Raw genomic sequence first — 15,058 nt, 5'->3', positions numbered from 1 at the left:
AAAAAAAAAAAAAAAAAAAAAAAAAAACAAATCTAGGGTTTCCTTAAAAAGAGATCGAATGTCATTTTTTTTTTCTATACAGTTTTGTCTTTTGCTCTAGATAACATAAACATACACACAAAATTACCTTTTCCTTGAATCCATTGACAATGGATTCAAGTAGCCCACTTGACAGAATCTCAGTGATCAGATTACCTTTTGGTTCTGATAATATCAAGCTTGCCCTAAGACCAGTGTTTTGTCGAGACGCTGGAGAAACATATACCGGGAAGCTCGAAATATCTCCTTTAATGAGATTGAGATCGTGCGGACTAACCCCGACATCGACAATGAAGAAACCAAAAGGTGTAAGTTTTTTCGATATACGATGGAGTGGGTTTCAAACTTTGCCGGTGGATTTGTCGAAACTTTCGAGCTCACTTTCTCCAAACAGGTCGGTTTCGAAGCAGAATTGAATTCATTTATCGAATTCGCATCCATCAAAAAGGTCAAGAATCTTGTTCTTGATTTCTCAGACCGGCTTTGGGTTAGCAAAGATGTAGTAAGAGAAGAAGAAGAAGAAGAAAATATGATTCAAATGCCGGAGAGCTTCTACAAAGTAACCAGCCTCGTAACGTTGAAGCTACTCGCTTGCCGGTTCGATCCATCAAAGCTTGCAAAAGCGGGTTCTGTGGAGCGCTTCTACTTCGGGTGGATGCAACTCACATTGATCATGCCTTTATTATCAAAGACACCTCTTCTCGAGAGTCTACACATCAAGAACTGTTGGGACGTTGGTCTTGAAGCAATAACTATTAGATTGTGGGCTTTCAACTCAAAACCAATTAGCAATGAGTGGAGAGGCCCATATATCTTATATATTGTCATAATCCTTGTCCAACTTCTAATGTGGGATATTATATCTCTAATACGCCCTCTCGAGATGATGGCTCTTCTAGCCATAGATCTTGGTATTTTTCGGGTAAGGATCGGTGGACCAAATTTGGGTCAGACCGATGGATCGGGTTGGACAATGTGTGGATCGGGCTCTGATACCATATTAGATTGTGGGCTTCCAACTCAAAACCAATTGGCAATAAGTGGAGAGGCCCATATATCTTATATACTGTCAGGATCCTTATCTAGTTTCCGATATGGGATATTATATCCTTAATAATAACCGAGTACAACAACCGGTTAATAAGACTGCTTATCAAGAGCTGTGACTTCGAAGAGCCGTCTTGTACACTCGAGTTGCCAAATATTTTGGTCTTAAGTATTCTGGAGAAGTCCATTTCTTTGGATTTAAGAATGTGAACAGAAGAATAGATGAAGTGGCATTGGACTTTGGTGAAGAGATATTTTACCATGATGGCATTGGAACACAATTTTGTGATCTCTTGTACAACCTTCTATCCACTAAAAATCTAACAATTTGTCCTTAACTCATTCAAGTAATCCAGGTTAGTGGGCATCAAGGACGACTAAAAGCAAACATGAAGACCAGACGGTTGGTGCTAAAGACGAATCTTGAACCTAGTGAGTTCGCTGGAATCAGCTTCATGATCAATAGTTGCCCATATCTGGAAACCCTGACTTTCCAATTAGTTGTTACTACTACTGTTAAAATGATGGCACCTCACATTGATCCGGAAAAACATATTGGAGGTTTGCAATCAATCATCATTGTATGAAGTATACACAACAATTGCAATTTTTTTTTTGTTTAGGCTTTAAAAATAAAATAAAATAAAATACACACAACAATGGGTTATATTTACATGGTCGGATCAACTAAACTTAATTGAACTCTTTCTTTGATGTAAATTTGTTTTTAATATGAGATATAACACATAACTGATTATTACAACATGATGGAACGAGCTGTGACTGTTGATTATGGCTCTAACTATTACAATATAGCCAAGAACTTCTATAGATATATAGTACGCAAGTATACTTCAAAGATGTTTGGAGCAGAACTGCCAGAGTAGAAGCCGTCGTTAGCTTAATTTGACTTTGATTGGGACGGTGGCTTACGTTCTTCAAGTGTAACAATAATCTCACCAATTACAAGTAAAAAATTATAATGTTACGATATATTTTCGTTCATTCTGCAGAGGGACACTCAAAAATGAAATTGGTTGCTTTAATTTCTATGTATGGTAAGGAATCTTGTAAAATTATGTGTAATAATATTTGTTTATGTTATTAAATTTATAATTCAAACCCTACTAATTATTAGTCAAAAGTCAGAGTCTTACTCCAACTCATTTTCCTTATAATGACCTAAAATAATAATAATAATTAGATAAATTTCAACCACTTAAAATAAAACATCCTTCAAAATGGTTTGCCAACAACAAGAAAATATCTCTGTAATGAGAAAAACATGTGATGATCCATTCCACATGACTGGACGATCACCCCCTTATTCATGAAATTAAAGAAAAACAACAACGAAACTTTACTCAAGAAACCCTTCTTCGTTGATACAACAACAAAAGGGTTTCATGACCTTCAAACTCCCAGATCACTCACGACGATCACGGTGGGCTGCTGGTGCATTGCCTGATTTAGGCCTCCGGTATTCAAACCTTCTGCAGTACATAGGACGCCCATCGACGGTAAAGCCAACCTTCTCATAAGGCCCCAGCACAAGGTTTGGTATGCAAAAATACTTGAACATCACTTTCCCAAACAAATCATTCTTACCCACCTTCCTTGCTGCCCTTGTTGGTCTGTTCACAAACACGTCCTCCACGCCCATTAGAAACATGCTAATCATCATCATCACATATACATATACATCAGTGAACCAATTTAATCGTACGTGTAAGAGATGTAATAGACTACCAAAAAAAAAAACAGTAGATCAAATTGTTTGTATGATGTACTGTGAGATGCATGTCCAGATCTATGACGCATAGCTTTCGAACAAACAAACTAAGCCAAATAGTTATCCACCTATCTATAGACTTGGTAGATGTGTGTCTATCCTACACATGAGTCAAACCTTCTATGACGCAATGTAACGTTATCGTTTTGTGACCAATCATTTGGACGAACTACCAAAACCTATAACCATTTATAGATCTCATAGAATAGGGTTTCACTTGCCTGTCGAAGAATGCGAAGATCTGGTGTTCTGAGAGGGGAAAGCCATTGGAAAACGTGAGGAAAAGAGAACGGGGTTCATTTATTGGCAGAAACGGCTCCGCTGATGAACTGATCAACCCAGATCCTGCCGAAGTACTCATGACGGCTTCCCTATCTCTCTCTCTCTCTTCTTCCCTATCCTTACAACACCACAAGTTCTTTGTTTTGCTTTTATATAGCCTGATACGTCCTGATGCAACGTTTGGGGCCTTAAGGGTTTTAAGTAAGAAATGATATCTTTTTTATTTAATGAATATTTATCAAAAAAGATGATAAAAATTTTCATTTACAGTGAGTGCATGCATGTACTTGGTAAATTATCTATTACAGCTATTATTTATTCTTTTTTTTTGTTGTTGTCCTTTTAAAGATAATTTCCCCGGTTTTGTCAAATCATTTGATTTTATATATTTTCTACATACTGTAAGATCCTGATTCATCTTTATGAAAACATAAGTGTTGTATTCAGTTATATACTGTATTCATATAATATTTGTAGTTCTTTTTCAAAAAAAAAACTTTTATGCCAATTTAAACGATCAGAAACAACAACTGAAAGTTGGCTTCATTTCAAGGAATCAAATAAGATTTTTACAAACTAGATTTTTTAAAATCAAAGTTCATGTGATTTACAAGTAAATTAAGTTCCGAAAAAGTTGTCATACTTGTGATTCACACCAATAAATAAATCAAAAACCAGTAATCACCACCTCCACGGAGACGGAGAATGTGGAAGTTAAGTAACATACATAATCTCGCAAAGGTTATGCTCGAGATTAGTATATATATATATATACACATCCTCTGCAACAACATGCACAAATAAAAGCTTTAACAATGTTAACGAATAATCAGATGAAGAAGAGTCCCATAATCCAATACTTGTGTGATTCACACCAATAAATAAAGGTAAATCAAAAACAAGTAATCACCTCCACGGAGACTGAGCATGTGGAATTTAAGCATTACATAATATATCTCAAAGACAAGCTTGAGATTAAGGAAATAGATATATACATATATTCTCTATAACAACAACCCGCAAAAAAAAAAAAAAACACTTTAACAATGGTCAAACCTCTTGAAAATAATCAGATGAAGAAGACTCCCACAATCCAAAGCTTTACATTTTCACAGTTTAGTTGCAGAGCAATGTGTCCCGCGTTGCATTCCCAGTGGTCGCGTTAATCCTAATGAGTCAAAGAAAAGCAAAACGCAAAAACAGTTTAGTCACATTCTGCTGAGTTTTAAGACAAAAGGTAAGATGGATCCTAAAGAGATGAGAGTAGAAGCATTTTACCCATCCGCGATTTTGCAAAGATATTCTCGTTGATCATCTCTTAGAGGGACATCAGTGAAGTCTAAATCCAAACCAAATACATACAAAAAAAAAAGGTATCAAACTTAAGTTATGTGAAGCTCAAACGTGACAAAGAGATCATGTGCTTAGTGTTATTATGGAAGTTTCCTTCATTTTACCTGCGCCTGTAATGTTTGATCCCTTGAATGATGTGTTTCCAGTAGCAGTCGCTCCTTCCAAGTTAGCGTTTGTTAAGTTCACCTGCATGCAAAGATATAACATTGTTAACTGTTCATCATTTAATGTCAAGGATCTGTTTGTTTTCCCTAGCTTTATACACATTTAGGTACATATACATCGACACATATGTGTTAACATTGGATACAACCTTAGTTACGTTTGCCAAGGAGAAATCTGCACCCCGGAGATCAGCTTCAGACAAATCAGCACCTGCTCTTACGAGAGATGATAAGAGTTATTAACATCCATGAATGACAAGTCATCTCCATGACACAGTTCTTCTACTACCTCAATAAAAAGAATAGAGAACAAACCTGTTAGATCTGCATCAAAGAAGCTAGCACCTAACAACTTTGCACCCTTGAAGTTAGCTTGCCTTAGGATGGACTGCGGAAAATGTCATCACAAAGAGTATGATTAAACGAAAGATATGTTGTCCAGGATAACAGTCTACAACTGAATATATGTATACCGTCTTGAAGTCCTGCCTGATGAGAGTCTGACCACTGAAATCCTTACCAGACAAGTCCTGTCCCCTGGTTACTCCTTGTCCATAAGGACCTCCACCCTTTGAATTTCCATCCAAGTCGAGAAAATATATACGTTAACTAACCCTTGAACAGCTTATGATATCTTAGTCACAATGAAATGCAAATTACCAATGTACCTCATTGGAATGAAATTCATCTAGCTTCTTAAATCACAAAGAGACTAAATAACATAATTCAAGAGACACTTAGGGCAATTCTACATGGATAACTAAATACCACATCATTTAAACATTAGATTGCAAGTGAAAACTACAGGGAAGAGTGTTTCAACTTATCATTGATTAGTTTCCAACAAATACAGTGCCTAATCTTAACACTCAATGATAGATTCCCCCATAAATAACAACAATTAACGTCTCCTCATAACAACTTCTCTATATTGATCTATTCATCACTTGCCTATAAAGTTCCAAGCTTTAGAATTTATACCAATTGTGTACCAACATATACAAGTCCTTTCTCTTTTTTCTTAAAGGTTCTATACAGATTACAGAATTTATAAGGAGATAAGAACAAAAGGATTTACCTTAAAAGCAAGAGCAGGATCAGCAAAGAAGAGAGAAACAGAGACAAGTGCAAGTAGACTTCTCTTTGAAACCTCTTCTCCTAATGACAAAACCACACTTTTCAAAGGACTAACCACTTCTTTTCCTTCCTGCCCAAATAACAAAACACCGCAAAAAGAATGACCTTTTTTTTTTCTCTGGGTTTTTTTCGATTTCAATCAACACATCGTTTCAAAAGGATTGGAGACAAAACAAAAAAAAATTAGAGATTTACCTGTGAGTAACGAAGGGGACAATGAGAATTGCGAGAAGATAGAGAAGTAGGGAGTGACGAGAGAGTTGGTTTTGGAGCGATGTTGCCGCAGGAGAACAACGAGACGTTGCTGAGAAGAGCTACCATTGTTTTCGTTTTGTCTCCGTTGATGTGGATGAGCCAAAACGACTCTTCCTCGTTGGTTGAAGATAAAAATATGTTTTTTATTATTATATGACCGGTGCAATACGCAAGTTTTCTCACGTGATAAAAGGCCTGCTTTAATTAAGCCCATTTAGGCCCAACATATGTTGTCAAGTAAATAGGCTGGTACACACACAATCCAAAACGCATTGGATCGATTAGATTGTTATCATAAACAATTAAACATCATGAGAGTAGGAGCCAGAAATGTAACTCGTCTGGTTGGGAAGCTCGTGTCGCATCAAATGATTGGTGTCTGGTGAGTGAGAGACAACGAGACACGCGCCGGGTTGGTGCGAAGATACATTAACATGACAATAGTATGTATCCTCCTCCTCTATTATTTTCACTTGTGAAGTCGACACGTTGTCACTCCATCACGTGACTTCCCACGTGAATGTCTCTCTGGTGGCGTATCTAATTTAAAATTTTTTCCTCGCTCCCAATCTTTACACATCTTTAGTCACGTGGCTCTCACTCGCCCTGTCTCCTTTGTTAGCTTTNTTTTTTTTTTTTTTTTTTTTTTTGATTCTTGAAGCTGTATTATGCTTTTCAGCCTTTCGATTTATTTAGGATTTCGTAAAGATTGCTAAAATGGAAATAGAAATACCTTAGATTCTCTTGTCTTTGTTTCTTATTTAATAGTATTAGGGTTCTTATGGTTACAAGTTGTGTGTGAATCCGAACTGACGAAAAGATTACCAACAAATACTATATCTATGCCATTCATCTTTGTGAGCGTCAACCGTTTAAAGTTACCCCATTCTATAGTTTTATTTCAAATTAAGGGTTTTAATTTGCTATCCAGTTTGACTATCAAATCCTTCTGAGATAGGTTTATTAATAATTATGTTCTTTATTTTATCAAAATAATAATTATATGTTCTACCGAGGTAACAACGTACACTTGAAATTTCGTCGATTTTTTTTTTTTTAGAAAACGAAAAAAATCGCTATAATAGAATTCGATCTAGTGCTTGATCACCTACGCAATACTATTTGTCTATTTGAGAATACATATACTAGTGTTTATTTCTCTATCAAGAAATCTGATTTCTGCATCACTGCATGCATGTGACCAGCTGTTATTCCGAAATTCTAAAATCTTACAATCATGTCCAGAGCATACCCTTGTTTTCTTTTCTTTTTTTCTCTCCAAAGCGAAACCATATGGTATTAAGTATTAACAAACAAATTGCACGAATACCCCAATAATATATATATATAATACTCGAGAATCAATCAAATCTTGGACCGGACCAAGATAAGTGACGGGCTTCCCACGTGGACATGTGTAATGATTTCGAGTAAATTGTTAGATACGTCGTTACAATCATGTGGTACAAGTACGTGAAAAAATATAATAATTATTTTGTAATGATTATATTCGTTCAGCGAACAATTATTGCTGGATCAACATTATAATATAGTACTATCTACAGTAGTACTATATATGGTTGAATAATTTTATTTTTTTTGACGTCATTGATGGTAAATTTATCTGTGTAAAAAATAAAAATATGTTGAGGAACAGACTATGAAATGTTACTTATCGAAAAAAAAAATGTTCAGAACAGATAATAAATTAATATTACAATCATATATGGAGTATTATGTAGACTTTTTAATTATAAAGCGGGCAGAAAAAAACACACGCGTATATAATCATGTGCCTATAAATTGGATCTAGCTACGTTTTGGTTGTGAAATTTAAGAAATCAGAAAAATAAACCAAAAAAAATTAGGATCTGGAACTAATTTAATATGAATCGAGAAGGTGATAAATCCCAGCTCAAACCGAATCTAGGAAAAAATGAAAGGAGAACACATGCATTGGGAGAGAGCTTTTGCACATGGTTATGGTCTTATGGACACACACGTGGGACCATAGTTTGTATCCTCTTTTGAATAAAAGATGTGTCAAAAATTATTGAACTCATGATAAGTAAATATTTTAATATTCATGCTTGATTACTTGACAAATCTCATAATTTTATATTCATGCTTGGGTTACCTAAAGAAACTCGTTATGATTCACATGGGCTTTGGTTGCTTTGGTCGGTTTTCATCGGATCATGTTCTTAGCTGTCTCTTACCAAAAATATAACTCTTCAATTCCCTCGCCATTTTGTTATAACATACTTAAAATAAGTAACTATACATATAATCATAATGTAAATCAAATTTGCGTATATTAATATAATAGATTGAGTTGTCTTTTGTTAAAAATTGATATCGAGTAGTAGTATTTGTTAGGTATTGCAAAGAGAATATGAGCCTCATAATGGTTTTGTGTCCAATAGACCAATACTAATATTGTGGTTGGAGGATTATTTAATGAAATGCAGTTTTGTCGTATTGATTTCAATTTTATTTTTTTTGTATTGTTCAAAGTTCAAACGTTTCTCTTCTATACACACATTCTCGCATATCAACACTTTCAACATGAATAAATAAGTGCGTGATGTACACGCGAGAAGAGTAAGGATGTTAAGTAAGAACCACCGAGCCGGAGAGAGAGAGAGTATCCAATGATTACAGAGAAGTGGATGTCTGGTCGTGGAGGAACAAAAATTACGCCGCACGAGTGTGGTCACTGGCGGGGACCATGCGCTGCCCGCCACGTTGGCAAACTTCCCACGTGAACCCCTTCCCGTTTCCCACGTGACCTCCACCGCTGCTTCTGAGTTCTTTTAATTTTCTTTTGCTTCAGTTCCACACACCATCACACGCTCTTTTATTCCATAATTTCACATTCACGAACATGTATATATGTGGACTCTAACATCATCTACAGTCCTTGGCAGACAAATTTAACTGATCATGATAGAACAAAAAAATGGATTAATTTGATTTCAGATTACGACTTAATTAATTTCGTCACCAACTTTATATTTATATAGCATTGTACGGTTCATAACAAAACCCTTGTTATTTTAGTTAGTTCAAGGCAATTATATATATACATAACCTTTCGTAGTAGTGTTTATTTAAAAAATGGTTTTTAGATAGAAAATTAGAGTATAATATTTTGTATAATTATCGTTTTCAGAATTTAGACTACTATTACTATCAAATCAACCAACCAGTTAGCCAAGGCTCCACCGGAAGAAAAAAAAACAAAAGTTTCCAAGAAAGGGTCAAAGCAAGTTTTTAAGAGTCAATGAAAAGCATGACCGCATTGATTGAAGATACATAATAAAGTCAATACATATTCATGATTAACATTAAGAAAATATTTTTTTAAGTAAAACACACATTAATTTGTGGTTGAAAACGTTAGTACTATTTAACTTTAAAATTACTAATTAATTAACAAACACGACCTGTCTTGTCTGTAACTCTCGAAGAAACTGAAGTAGTAATAATGATGGCATTATCAACAATTTTGAAAACAGCAAAAAATATTGTTTCAATGACAGGAAGTAGCCGTAGTAAACTCTACCATACCACCACTAGTCTTTTCCAAATGTCCGTTTTATATTTGACTTGGCCATAATAATCCAATGGGAAAAACACTTGAACTTCGCTTTTATTAGTTGACCAGAAGAATTAGTACTACTAATCAAAGGGAGAGTTTTTGGAAAAGGGGAACAATAAATGAATTGAAGATTAATTAGAGAATCAAATGCACGTTGTTGGGTTCACAGGTAGTCTGAACCCCCATGCAGTGTTATGTTAGGCTCTGTGTAACCTATCAATACGATATCGTTTTTCTGACTACCATACCCATTTTGAGCCCAACGCCATCGTCTCCCGCTCCACCTCCACGCAAGGCTACCTCGCGTTTGTAGTTCACGAGCGACCCCTACGTTTACCTTCTACATCTGTGATCTGTCTTTTTCCTCTTAAAATAAAATACCCTTCTCATGGTTTAAGAAATAAAACAATTCGAACATTGACCAAAAAACAAAAGATCCTGTTATATTAAATATTTTTAGTAGAATAGATATACAAAGCGTACGTGTGCATTACTTTCCAAAAGTATCAAGTTTGCATTATGAATTAATTTTAGAGAATTAAGAAATAAATGATTATTAAGAGATGAAAGTTAAAAAAACGTAAAACAAAACCAAATATTACTGTCAAACACAATAAAATATCTGAGATTTGGTGCATTAAAATGCTAACGTCTGTAATTGACTTTTAGGAACAAAAATTCATTTGTTAAAAAAAAGCTCAACGTATTATTGAAAAAGAAAACGCATTGGAGTTGAATGAGTTTTTTTAATTTTATTTTTCTAGCATTGGTTAATTCTTTTTTCTTTCGAAGAGAGAGGAGCAGGTAACAGTATATATCATCATTGAAATTACAAGGGTCTCTCTGACACAAGTCATCATTGAAACCCCAAGCCCCCCACCATACCCCCTTCTCTCTTTCTCTCTTTACATTTCAACTTCTGTGTATATATAAATTTGCTAGTCGTATCTTTAACCAGCACTACTACATTCGAGAAAATCTTTTGAGAAAAAATGGGTGAAAGAGATGATGGGTTAGGTCTGAGTCTAAGCTTGGGAAATAGTCAACTAAAAGAACCATCTCTGAGGTTGAATCTTATGCCTTTCACTGCTTCTACTTCTTCTTCGTTTCCTCACATGCACAATCAGATTAATAATAGCCATCCCCAGAAGATTCATCACAACTCTTGGACTCATCTATTTCAATCTTCTGGTAATATTCTTATTTTCTCTTTTTAATTTCGTTGTATTTTTTTTTTAAACACTCAATGTGTTGAAGTTCTCTTCATATCTTCGGATCTATATGTCTCATATCATAGATCCGATCATTTTGTATCTTTTTTTATTAAAGATGTAATTAGTTTTAATTATTTGAAATTGTAGCTAAAAACGTTTTTCGATTTATGTAGGAATTAAACGTACAACTGCAGAGAGAAACTCCGACGCCGGATCTTTTCTAAGAGGTTTCGACGTGAACAGAGCTGCGTCTTCGGTGCCGGTAGTGAACTTGGAAGAAGAAGCTGCCGTCGTCTCGTCTCCGAACAGCACGGTATCGAGTCTAAGTGGGAACAAGAGGGATCTTGCGGCGGCGAGAGGAGGAGGAGAAGAGCACGAGGCGGAGAGAGCTTCTTGCTCACACGGAGGAGGAAGCGATGACGAAGACTGCGGAAACGGCGACGGGTCAAGGAAGAAACTACGGTTATCAAAGGAACAAGCTCTTGTTCTCGAGGAGACTTTTAAAGAACATAGCACTCTTAATCCGGTTAGTGACATTTTTAGTATCTTATAAAATCAGTTTTAATAGTTGCATTTTTTCGTAATTTATGACTTCATATTGCATGGACGTCTTTTGATTGGCTTCTTTCTAACAAAACTAAACTTGCTTTTACTTTTTTCTCCTTGAATAATCGGATTGGGCAGAAGCAAAAGCTGGCTCTAGCAAAACAGTTGAATCTAAGGGCAAGACAAGTGGAAGTGTGGTTTCAGAACCGAAGGGCAAGGTAAAGAAATTATCTTTGTTTTCTAGGGGTATTACCGGGAATTTGAGTATTACAAAAACCTTAGTAATTGCTATCATGGGGATATAATTGTCCTTTTATGACCCATAAAGTGATTTTCAGTTCCCCTGTCCTAAAAAGAAAATCCTAATAAGATTTCTGCCTCTGTACTGTCACATGAGAAGTTTTTTTTTTTTTTTTTTTTACTTTTTTACTACAGCGCCTTAAAGACACATACATGCATGCGTACATATTAACTCCACTTTTGTCCTCTTTTTTTTTTGGATTTTTCTGTGTTCTTAATAAAGCTTAGTTTTTAAAACTGTTTATTTTTTCACTAATTAAGATGAGTTATTGAATTATATAATGTGTACATAGGACGAAGCTGAAACAAACGGAGGTTGATTGTGAGTATTTGAAGAGATGTTGCGATAATCTGACGGAAGAGAATCGACGGTTGCAAAAAGAAGTGTCGGAGCTGAGGGCGTTGAAGTTGTCTCCACATCTCTACATGCATATGACTCCTCCTACTACTCTCACCATGTGCCCTTCTTGCGAACGTGTCTCCTCCTCCGCCTCCGCCAATGTGACCGCCGCTCCTCCTCCTGCTACGGTGGTTGGTCGGCCAAGTCCGCAGCGATCGACTCTTTGGACTGCTATTTCTCTCCAGCAAGTGCAACGATCAGGTCGCTAGGGATGTTTATTTTCGGTAGTTTGTAGCTTAGAATTAAGATATAAAAGTAATGCAAATTTTAAAGATTAGCTTCAATCTTTTGAAAATGGAAACAAAAAAGGTTCAGTTTGAAGCTCTAACTCTTAACATTGTAAAAAAGACTTTGACAATATGGGAAACTTTGCAACTACCTAGCTTTTACGGAAATGGTTTATAGACGAGAGAAATTGGATTAAGTACCCCGAAATGTCAATTTTTTTTGGCATAAAGGCCTTTGTACCATTTATTCGAAGATCCCTTATACTTACTCATACAGTTATACTTATAGTACGTGTGTTGTAGTTTTATTAGTTTTCCTGAGTATAGTAACGTTTGGGAAACTAGTGAGTCGTTACAACTGAGTTGGTTTTCTCATTTCTGACCTGTAAAAGGATTTGCCTTTTCAGAATTCAATTTTGGCCAGTATTTGTTTTTACCTCCAAAATTCTGAGAGAGATTAACAAAAGAAAAAAAAATTTGTATAATAAAACTTGATGGGCTTAGATAAAGATAAACCAACACTTTTTTTTTTCTTTTATCATGGTGGGCTTTTTGCCGGCGTTATTTTGCTATGCATAGATGTTCATTTTTTTCTCTTTCGTTGGGTTTTAGAACCGACACTTCAGAACGGATCAATATGTTGTTTTTCTTTTGGGACATGCCCAAAACGAGATGATGATGAAATGATTCATAATCTCATACATTGATATACAAACTCTCTAAAGGAGTAATAAAACATGGAGCATAAGATAAATATTGAAAGTAGCTAACATAAGATGACAATGATGAAAATTGCTTCGTTAAATGTAAATAAAACAAAGCCTAAAACTTGATACATACATAATCCTTAACTGTCCTCTTTTATATTTTGATGAGAATCCCAAGTCATTTTTCTTTTTGGAAGTTTTGATTGCTGTGATCAAATGGAGGAGAACTTATAATTTCTTGTCGATACTCGTAACATTGTGTGCCATCGTCGCCTAGAAGTAGGTCGATGGTTTGTTACATATTTAATTATTTATCTAATCCATGTTTATATATATATATATATATATTGGTGATGTTGTTGGTAAAATACCCGTGTGAGGAATTTTCAAACATCAGTTTTAATGAAACAAAAGGAGAGTGTTCCTATTGGAACATAAATCTCTTAACAAACGAATTATCAATATATAGAAGTAATTCATAAAATCTTACACCTAATCAATAAAATTATTGGCCTACACGGTTTTGGGTCCAAATCAGCGGCTCGTGAGGTTAGTCTCGAGCCACCTCCTTTTTCTGTCTTCTTTGGTTTGCCCCACATTTTTCAAAATTTCGTATCTCTCATCCCCACAATTTTCAATTTATAAGACACCTTTAAACAATAAATGAAGGGAAACGGTATGATATTGCATACTGACAACAATGCCAAAATTAAACTCTCACTATAAGCCTTACCATATATTTTGAGTATGATTTCAGCTAACTCTCAAAGTACGTTCGTACGGGGCGAGAACTGTAAAATAAAAAGTATAGTGAAGAAGTCGATAAAAAAGGAAAAGAGTTGTACTAAGACTAAGAGATGACGATTCCTATAATCAATATGATCAACAACTGATCAACATATTATATCTCATTCCTTTCTAAATTCAGTACTTTCAAAAAAGTAACCTTTCTAATTTCTTACCATGATAGATGCACAAAACCAAACCTCGATTTATTAAAGTCCGATCTCTTAATGCTCAGTTCAACCAATAATACAAAAAGATTCGAATTAAATAATGATATACACGACTAATTTCGGGAACTATTATGATTATGAAAAGTAATACTAGTAATTTTCTCGTTTCTTACTGCAAGTTCTGATTTCTAAAATTTTAATACTGCTCCTTTGGCTCTTGTTTGTATTGTGGAGATCAGTGGAGGGTGGAGACAGCATTATGGTAGACTTAGTTAGTACATTTTTTTTTTTGGGCAAACAGTTAGTACATTAATATTAATATATCTGAAACAAACAACAAAAGGAATAATATTAATATATCTGAAATTTCATCCACTGTGATGTTCACATGTGGCATTGTTCCTTTGTTGTTTGTTTCACTACTTAATGATAATTATTGTTTAACATGTATAATTATTTTTTCTAACTAAAAGGAAATCAGACAAGATTTGTTGCATACTTTGATTATGGTATGGATTTATTTTTTCCTAAAGAAATGTATGTTTATGATTTATAACAAATATTTTGAACCTAAAATGAGTGATTTCATAACTAAAAGCCTAAAAGAATTGTCAATTTTGTAACACAATTTTTTTTGTTTATTAGTGGTTTCACAAATAAAACACAAAGGAGTGGTCAATCTAAAATATGTAAATTCTCAACTTTGTGTTCTTAAGTTCATGAACTAATACGATTTCAAGAATCAAAATCCGTTTTAATTCATGAAATTGGAACGCAAAAAAAATCAAAGCGGATATTCTTAAAAACTCTATATTAGAGAATAATCTTTATTTTTTTCTTTCTACAACAATTCTGTTTATTCTCTAATATAGAGTTTTCAAAGATATTAAATAAATTGACTAATTAAAAATGTACATATGTAACTATTTATTCAAAGATATTAAAAAAAATAATGTAATAAAATCAATAAAATGCAGAAAATCAAATTGTAATTAAAAAGGTAAATACAAAATTAATAGACAAAAAAAAAAAAAA

At 34.5% G+C, this 15,058-nt stretch overlaps 2 protein-coding genes across 2 annotated transcripts; one reads left to right on the top strand and one right to left on the bottom strand.

Moving 5' to 3' along the window:
• LOC104783046 (thylakoid lumenal 15 kDa protein 1, chloroplastic) lies at positions 4,010–6,191 on the bottom strand. The gene is made up of 8 exons (XM_010508130.2): positions 6,010–6,191; positions 5,756–5,884; positions 5,151–5,246; positions 4,993–5,065; positions 4,827–4,888; positions 4,618–4,699; positions 4,439–4,499; positions 4,010–4,328 (listed from the first exon to the last, which is right to left on the bottom strand). Exons 1-8 carry the CDS (start codon positions 6,133–6,135, stop codon positions 4,277–4,279), a joined length of 681 nt encoding a protein of 226 aa, XP_010506432.1. The 5' UTR covers positions 6,136–6,191; the 3' UTR covers positions 4,010–4,276.
• On the top strand, positions 10,506–12,511 carry LOC104783045 (homeobox-leucine zipper protein ATHB-4-like). The gene is made up of 4 exons (XM_010508128.2): positions 10,506–10,864; positions 11,061–11,413; positions 11,572–11,651; positions 12,027–12,511. Exons 1-4 carry the CDS (start codon positions 10,666–10,668, stop codon positions 12,340–12,342), a joined length of 948 nt encoding a protein of 315 aa, XP_010506430.1. The 5' UTR covers positions 10,506–10,665; the 3' UTR covers positions 12,343–12,511.

Source organism: Camelina sativa, chromosome 4 (genome assembly GCF_000633955.1).
Source record: "Camelina sativa cultivar DH55 chromosome 4, Cs, whole genome shotgun sequence".
Taxonomy (NCBI): Eukaryota; Viridiplantae; Streptophyta; class Magnoliopsida; order Brassicales; family Brassicaceae; genus Camelina; species Camelina sativa.
Note: the sequence above shows the minus strand (reverse complement) of the source record. Positions and strands in the feature narration are given on the sequence as shown.